Source organism: Actinia tenebrosa, unplaced genomic scaffold (assembly GCF_029948245.1).
Source record: "Actinia tenebrosa isolate PJP-AT-01 unplaced genomic scaffold, QUT_ActTen_1.0 PGA_scaffold9__36_contigs__length_13948895, whole genome shotgun sequence".
NCBI lineage: Eukaryota > Metazoa > Cnidaria > Anthozoa > Actiniaria > Actiniidae > Actinia > Actinia tenebrosa.
The window spans coordinates 11,173,735-11,181,729 of NW_028292586.1; the positions used below are offsets into that span (position 1 = coordinate 11,173,735).

The 7,995-nt window shown below is 42.6% G+C and overlaps 1 protein-coding gene across 1 annotated transcript; it reads left to right on the forward strand.

The window, feature by feature from the left end:
- Window positions 1–2,559: 2,559 nt before the first annotated feature.
- Window positions 2,560–4,472, forward strand: LOC148904830 (uncharacterized). The gene is made up of 2 exons (XM_089025055.1): window positions 2,560–3,111; window positions 4,140–4,472. Exons 1-2 carry the CDS (start codon window positions 2,685–2,687, stop codon window positions 4,187–4,189), a joined length of 477 nt encoding a protein of 158 aa, XP_088881181.1. The 5' UTR covers window positions 2,560–2,684; the 3' UTR covers window positions 4,190–4,472.
- The last annotated feature ends 3,523 nt before the right edge of the window (window positions 4,473–7,995 follow it).

Here is a 7,995-nt window from a genome sequence, read left to right on the forward strand (position 1 = left end):
AGTAATTAAAGTGTTAAGGACCAACAGACGAAAGATTCCTCTTAAAAGATTTTAAATTATTGGACAGTCTGACACTTTGGGGTAACGAGTTCCACACTTTTGCACCGTCATAAGAGAGAGCTCTTTTTAAAAACTCAGTGCTGGGTTTCGGTAACTTTAAGCACTTCTCTCTACCACGAAAATCGTAGGTATTTTCTTGAAAATAAAAGAGTTCCCTTACAGATTTTGGTGCAAGTGCATTTAAAGTCTTAAACATCATTATTGCTTTATGCTCCTTTCTTCTTCTTTGTAAGCTTTTCCAGCCTAAAGAAGTTAAAATATCACTAGATCTGACATCGTAGCTGCTTTTTGTTATTATTCTTGCAGCTCTATTTTGCATTTTTTGCAATCTTTCAGCAGACGTTACTGGTAAATTATCCCATACCACGTCACAATAGTCAAACCAAGGTAAAACGAGAGCCTCATATATGGTAATAGCTGTCTCCAAGGGGATGTAATCGCGGACTCGTCTTATGCCACTCAATCCAGAGGATATTTTTTTACAAATGTAATCAATATGAGCAACCCAAGACACCCGTTCGTCAATCACAACACCCAGAGTTTTTGCTGTAGAGACTCTAGTAATTGGTTTGCTATTTAAATATATGTGTGGTTCGGAGGTAATTTTTTTCAATTTATCGTCAGAAGCAATAAACATGTGCTCTGTTTTAGCTGAATTTAAGCTAAGTTTGTTAGCTTTCAACCAGTTATGAATATTGGAAATATCAGCGTTCACCTCGTCAAATAGAGTCTTTTGTGATGTGCCACAAGTGGTGAGACTTGTGTCATCAGCATACATTCTAGCATTTGAAAATTTGACACTATTTGGCAGATCGTTTATGTAAATAATAAATAATAATGGCCCAAGGATTGAGCCTTGAGGGATGCTGCAATCGAGTGTTCTAGAGCTAGATAAGGTATGGTTTATGTAGCATCTCTGACTACGATCTGTGAGGTAAGATTTGAACCACTTTATCGACTCTTCTGCAATCCCATAATAGTATAATTTGTGGAGAAGTATGGAGTGATTTACTGTGTCAAAAGCTTTTTTAAAATCTAGGAAAGTGACACAGTTCAATTTACCTTCATCCATATTGGTAAGCCACTCCGTTGTGGCTTCTAGGAGTGCAGTAGTAGTCGAATGAAGCGGTCTAAATCCCGACTGCTTTTGAGAAAGTAAATTATTTGAGTTTAGATACTCATATAACTGGTTAAAAACTATTCTCTCGAAAATCTTAGCAATAGTAGGTAAGACCGAAATGGGACGGTAATTATTCAAATCATCTTTGTCATTAGCTTTATGAATTGGCGTAACTTTCGCAAGTTTCAAGCCGTTAGGAAAAATCCCTTTATCAACTGATTGATTGAATAGCTTCACTAGTGATTGACTTATTACTGGTGAAGCAATCTTGATGAAATGAGATGGTATACCGTCAAGACCTGTCGCTTTTTTAACGTCAATAGAATTAATGATTTTCATAAGTTCATCAACTGATGTGTGTCGTAAGGTGAATGTTGAGCCAATTCTAATTAGATAATCATTATAAGCAGTCGGTCCATCGGGAATTAAACAAGCTAATTTAGTCCCAATTTCAGAAAAATGACAATTGAATACCTCAGCTATTTCCTTCGAGTCACACATCGATGTATCACCTGTTTTGATAGATGTTACATAAGAGCCAGATTTAGTCCTTCGTGAGAGGACTTCATTAATAGCTTTCCAGACCTCCTTTGAGTTTTTTGAATTTTGTGCAAAATGATTTTCATAATATGACTTCTTGGCTCTTTTTATCTCGTTGTTGACGCGATTTCTAATAGACTTATAATCACTCCAGTCGTCCCTCGAATTCGTTTGAGTAGCTTTTTGTTTCATTTTATCTCTATCGTACATAGCTTTCCTCAAATCAGTTGTCATCCAGGGAGACTTCTTGTTTCTTATTCGTTTTGTTTTGATCGGAGCGTGCGAGTCAAGAACAGAGAGAAATAACTCTTTCCATCTGTCCCACATGTCATCCGGGCTTTCCTTATTATCCAAACAATCCCAAGGGAGTGTTGCTAAATCCATAAGAAACTTGTCGGAGTCAAAGTTTTTAGCCGATCTAAATGAGATCTTACAGTGATTCAAATATATTGAAAAATGAGCGTGTATCATAGTTAGGAGGCCTATAACAGGCTAAAACGGCAAAAGACTTGCTATTTGGCTTCATGATTTCAAAACACAGGGACTCTACTTTATCATCAGTTAAGTCACTACGGTTTTTCCCATTTACGCCCTTTTTCAAGTATAAACAAACTCCCCCTCCATTGCGGTTTCTATCAGACCTATGGATGTCATAGCCTTCGATGCTCACCATTGAACTTGGGATTGATGGATCGAGCCTTGACTCATTTATGCAAAGAAGATCAAAATTTTGCTGAATGACCCATGATCTCAGTTCATCTATATGAGCTACAAGACTAGTTATATTTAAAGAGGCCATTTTAAAACCTCTAACATTAGGAATAGAATGAGGTCTAAGTAGTATAGGGAATGGGGGTTCCAGCGCAATCTCAACACGGGCAAGACCCGTGTCAAAAATCCACCTACGGAAACAACCCACTCCAAGTGTGGTTGGGGGCAACAGCGCAAATATGTTAGTCTATATATGGAGTGCGAAGATTGTAAAGAGTTTGTTTATGATTTCTGTGTAAAGTGCTTGAAACCCAAGTTTGTACCTACTAAACCAAATAAGTATATTTGTTGTGACAAGAAAATGCAAATAGAAGACGACACGTCAGCACAGTGTTACGAATGTGGTAAGAATATTCGTAATGCCGTACCAAATGCTACCAAAGAGCAGTATTACGCTAATGGAGGCCGTAAGAAGACCCCATACAAAAGAATAAAATACTTCAGAGACTGGATGAGTCACATTCAAGGTCATCGGCCGGTATATTTAGACGACGAAGTAATGGAAAGAATTATGAACCATTTAGAAGAGCCAACCCCGCAAAGTCTACGGAAAACGCTGAAAAAATTAAAACTAGGGAAATATTACAAAGCTATTCCCTATCTTTTGTCTGAAATTACCGGTAAGTCTATTCCCGAGGTTTCTGATATGACAAAAGCCGAGTGGATGTTTTGTCGGCTGGATAAGGATATTCCTTATTACCCTGACGTAATCTACGAAATATTTCACGAAATCGACCCCAACCACCCCCTCTTAGGATGGATTCCAAGAAGATAGTGAATCTTATGGCATAAGATGAGCGAATAGCATAAATCTTATGCCATAAGATGAGCGAATAGCATAAATCTTATGCCATAAGATGAGCGAATAGCATAAATCTTATGCCATAAGATGAGTAATTAGCATAAATCTTATGGCATAAGATTACGCGTAATTTCTAGACTGACGTTCGATATGTAAATAGAATCCCGTCACGCTCTTTTCAAAGCAGATGTTTACTGAGCAAGCTTTCTTTGAAGCTCTTCTTTCGCTTCTTGATAGATCTTTTTGCGAGATTCCTCGGAAAGATCTTTTACGACTGTTTTTTTATTCCTTATGTCCGACTTTAGTTTCTCGTATTTGTCTTCTTCGGCCAGAATAAGCGAGAATTCTACGTCGTCTATCTTTCTGTCACGCAAGGCCTTTGAGACAAGATCGGTAATAGTATTTACTTTAGCCCTTGACAGAGCTATTGTAGTGTCATGCTTAGATATTTTGCTTGACAACTGTTTCATAATGCCCGTAGCAACAGCAGAAATAATACCACAGGCTGCCCCAACGCCGGCCAAAGGAACTCCAACGATTATTCCCGGTCCAGTAAGCGAAGTAGCAACGCCGGTGCCTGTTAACGCCACGGACATGGATCCTGAGGTTATCGCAATCTTATGTAGCGTACTCCGGGCTCTAACGTACTTTTTTCTAACTTTTTCATAGTGTTTTGCCTGCCCTTCCAAGTAAGCCAGGATTAAGTTCGCTTTATTGAGCCTGAAGTTTTCGGCGTTTAGTTCATTAGGTGTAGTATAGGGAACATCTGGGTACAACTGAGGTGCTGATGGTATAACATCCATTATATATATACTAATGTACGACGCTTTTGGGAATGATATTGAGGAGCAGCCACATCACGACAACCGGGATTACTGGAATTGGAGAGCATTTAGGAAGATGTTTCCGCATGCAGACCCTAGTAAGTTCGAAAGGAGACCCGATGGGATTTACTATAACGGCTCTAGGATGTACAGCAACGAGGATTTGAAACCTACGCTGGTCGATCAGATAGACAATCAACTGAAGAATTCTGGTTATGTTAAACCCACACCAACACATCCAAAACCCGTGCAAGGTTGGTCAAAGGAATTATTGCTGGGTACCGGTACTTATCCGATACCCGCAGTTTCATTTGATAAACACCCAAGCCTGGACTTAACGTTGAACATGCGGGTCTCTAACAAGCATTCCTTTCCGTTAAAGGTGCGGGATATCTTCAAAGACGTACCCATTATTCATACCACCGCTAAGGAATCTCATGAATGGTTAAGTGGTCCTAACATGCGTTATTGGCCGCAGCAGTTGAACTTTGCGGTTTGGTGTGCCACTAGCGGCTGTGGTGTAAGCGCAAGCTTGATGAATAATTCGATATTTATGTTTCATTTTCACTTCACGGTTAGAAGAATACTACATGAGATGGGTGTTACTGCGCTGCCGGGAGATGCCACGTTTTATCCAAGAGATAATAAATACAGCGTGCCGGCTTATGACAGACTTTGTAAGGAGTTTGACGTTGTAGGGAAGGATTTCCGATGCACTGTCGGTGCTAACAATGGTCTGGGGCATATTTGGGCTTATTGGGGGATTGGTGGACACGAGCTAAGTGATAAGGAAGTTCATGCGTTGAATCTACGATGGAACACTGGGTATCACAAAGAAACTCACGACAGTAGCACCTTCTTTGAACCAAACGCTAAGACCACTAAGGAAGTCAGAGACGGACCTCTGTTCAAAGACGAGGGCGGTAAGTATGCAGGGGCTAATCCACTGATTATCAAAATTACCAACGACGAGCAAACAAAGCAATATCTTAATTTCATACCCCCAGAAGGTAAAGGACTAACCAAAGCCGGCCTTGCCCGTTTGAACCGCAGCATAGAAGCTTACGTGTATTCTATCCTTGGAGCCCAAGTAAACACCCGATCCAGCATAATCGGAAATACCGGCGCCGCAGAAGAAACGCGAGCCGAAGCCTTGATCTTATTTGAAAGTTCAATCTTGGAGGGCGACATTAGCAAGGGCGTACAGCGTTACCAACTAGCTATACAAAATTCTAAGGCCCGACTGGACTACGCAGTAGCCCCGGGTTGTTGGTTAATGCCTAGTAATTTATCTATAAATACTGGTTCTGTAGTAGGATACAACAACAAACTGCAGCGAGCTACTAAGGATATGAAGTTTGGGGTGAACGACGTGAACTCTGACACTCTTAGGAACATTCCTCACTTCGTAGAGAAACCAAAAAAGTCACACGAAACGAAGCTACCCGTAGTTAAGAAACCATCAAAGAAGGTCCTGCCTGCGATACCTGAGGAATATGACCATAACTTACTAAAGGCCGGCCTAGCAGCTGCAAGCATTGGTCTGAGTTATTATATATGGCGATGAACAACCCCTACGTAACTGGAGTAGATTGCGTTTATACGACTTACACAGGCGAGAAAAAATACACCCAAGCATCTTGGGTTGATGTCACGGGGATGTCCGTGGATTTGAACTACTCCGGAAAGAAGTTGATATTATGCAGCATTTCTTTGGGGGCCGTTAGCAGTGCGAATATAGGATTTCGTTTCTGTGACGACAATGGAGTATTACAGCCCATGCGCGCGAAGACGAACAACAGAGAGCCCACGCATTTCTCAGTAGAGCCGCCAACGAATAGCTCTGAGAATCTTTCCGTTTGGACTTTCCACATGGTTGCTGATTGCCACGGGAAGGTAAAGCTGCAGATAAGAGTAGATGACACCGGGAGTGTTTGCATAAATAGCATAGAAAATCAAAGGAATACTGTCTATAACCACATGACCATCAGCACTTTGACGGTAATGAGCCTCTAGAAGGGAACTTGTTCCCTGTAATATATGAATCCATACGTGAGGGAAACGCGTTATACCCACCGCTTAGATGAAGAGGGATATGACAACGGCGCTTGGCATGACGTTGGACTGTGGGTTGAGGTTGGGGGCACTGCATTGGTCATTTGCACTATTAGCATTAATGCAAATACGCATGCGAATGTGGGGTTTAGGCTTATCGATGAGAATAATAAGCCCCTGCTTCCTTATCGAACTTCAACGAACACCAGGAAAGTTACCCATTTTTCGATGGAGCCCTACACTGGATCCACTGAAGACCTAACGCCAGTGACTTTTCATATGCTAGCCAATTGTAAATATGCTAAGTTGCAAGTCACTTCTGATGACGGCAAGTTTGGGATAAATCGCATAGGTCGCAGGCCTGCTAATGCAGCCTGGAGTCATAAGCCCATTTCTACCATGAGTGTGTTGCCGTTGGTTCCAAATTACCAGGGCGGTGCTAATACCGTCTTTCATTATCCTCAAAGCAGGGCACCGTCCGATGAGAAGGATAAGATCAAGCCTTCATCTTCTTCAGGAGGACCACCCCAATAGCGACGACCAAGATCCAAATGTTATTCCCCACGAACTTCAACAGTTCGCCGCCGGCCCTAAGTGCTAAGGAAACAACCGAACCCAGCAGCCCAGGAAGACCGGCTGCCATCTTTTTTCCCAAGTCCGTCAGCCCATTGCCTAATTTCTTTACGCCCGCGCCCGTAGCCTTAAGCGCGTTAAGGATTACCCCTACTACGCTTGAAATAGCGACTGCAAATGCCAGCGGAACGCCATACTTCAAAAGGGCTCTTTTTACCTTTTCCTTGGTAGTAAGCCCCAATTCTCTTTTCAGGTTTTCCTTTTGCGCCCGTAATTCCGCAACTTCCACCTGAAGAGTTTCTAGTTTTCTTTGAGCTGCTTCCTTTTCTTCCTCGGTACGAGTTTGGTCGTTGATTATTTCCTGCTGCCGCTCTTTTTGCCCCTCCAGGTCTTCGATGGCCTGATCTCTTTGCCGGATTTGTTCTTCCTTAGTGTTAATTTCGACAACCAACTGCCGCCGTTCCTCTAAAGAGCCTGCTATGGTGATACGTAAGTTCTTAGCTTCTTCCTTGCTCATATCCAGGTCTTTTAGAACAAGATTGAAGGCGTGTCGGGCTTGGTCTCTTTCGTCTAAAGCCGTTTCAGCTTCTCGCCTGAGTTGCAGTATGACCTCGTTCTTGCCCTCGATTTCTTTCTTGTGAGCATCGGTTAGCTGCCGTATTTGTTTTTCGTAATTTGCTTCCTTTTCCTTCAACGTTTCTTGTAGTTCCTCGGCGTGTTTTTCTAGTGCGACCCTTTCATTCAGGACCGCCAACCTTTCTAACGCACTTCTGGTAGCTAGTTGAAAGCCTTTTAATCTTGCCACGTCACCCCTAACTTCACCATTGTCGTCGAAAAGGGGTTGCGGTTTCGTCCAGCGGTCTTTGTCAGGAAATCTCAAGTCTTGGACGCTTATGAGGACTTTGTTTCCGCGTTCTGTGAGCCTTACGTCGTCGGCCTCGAAGTGGGAATAGCGCTGCGTTAGCTCTTGCGTTGCCCACTCTACGGTTTCCCGCGCGGTTGCTCCCTGCTCACCCATGTTTCGAAGTTCTATGTACTCGGGGGCGGACTTACCCGGGTTCTTTTCGTGCCACATGCGATTCAAGGAGGTCTTGAAGCTTTTCCACCTACTGCCGTACGTGTTTTCTAGGGCCATGTCGTAGATTAGGGGGTCGGTTTCCGCGCCTTTAGTCCATGCGTCGTATTCTTCGTCGTTAATGTCGACTTGACCTTCTTCGGTAAGGGGATCGAAATCCGTTCCTTCTACTTCC

Excerpts from the sequence above, each read along its gene's own strand:
- LOC148904830 (XM_089025055.1), top strand. The coding sequence starts at position 2,685 with ATGGAGTGCGAAGATTGTAAAGAGTTTGTTTATGATTTCTGTGTAAAG. Across the intron at positions 3,112-4,139 it reads TCTTTTGTCTGAAATTACCG|GAGCAGCCACATCACGACAA; the intron begins GTAAGTCTATTC and ends AATGATATTGAG.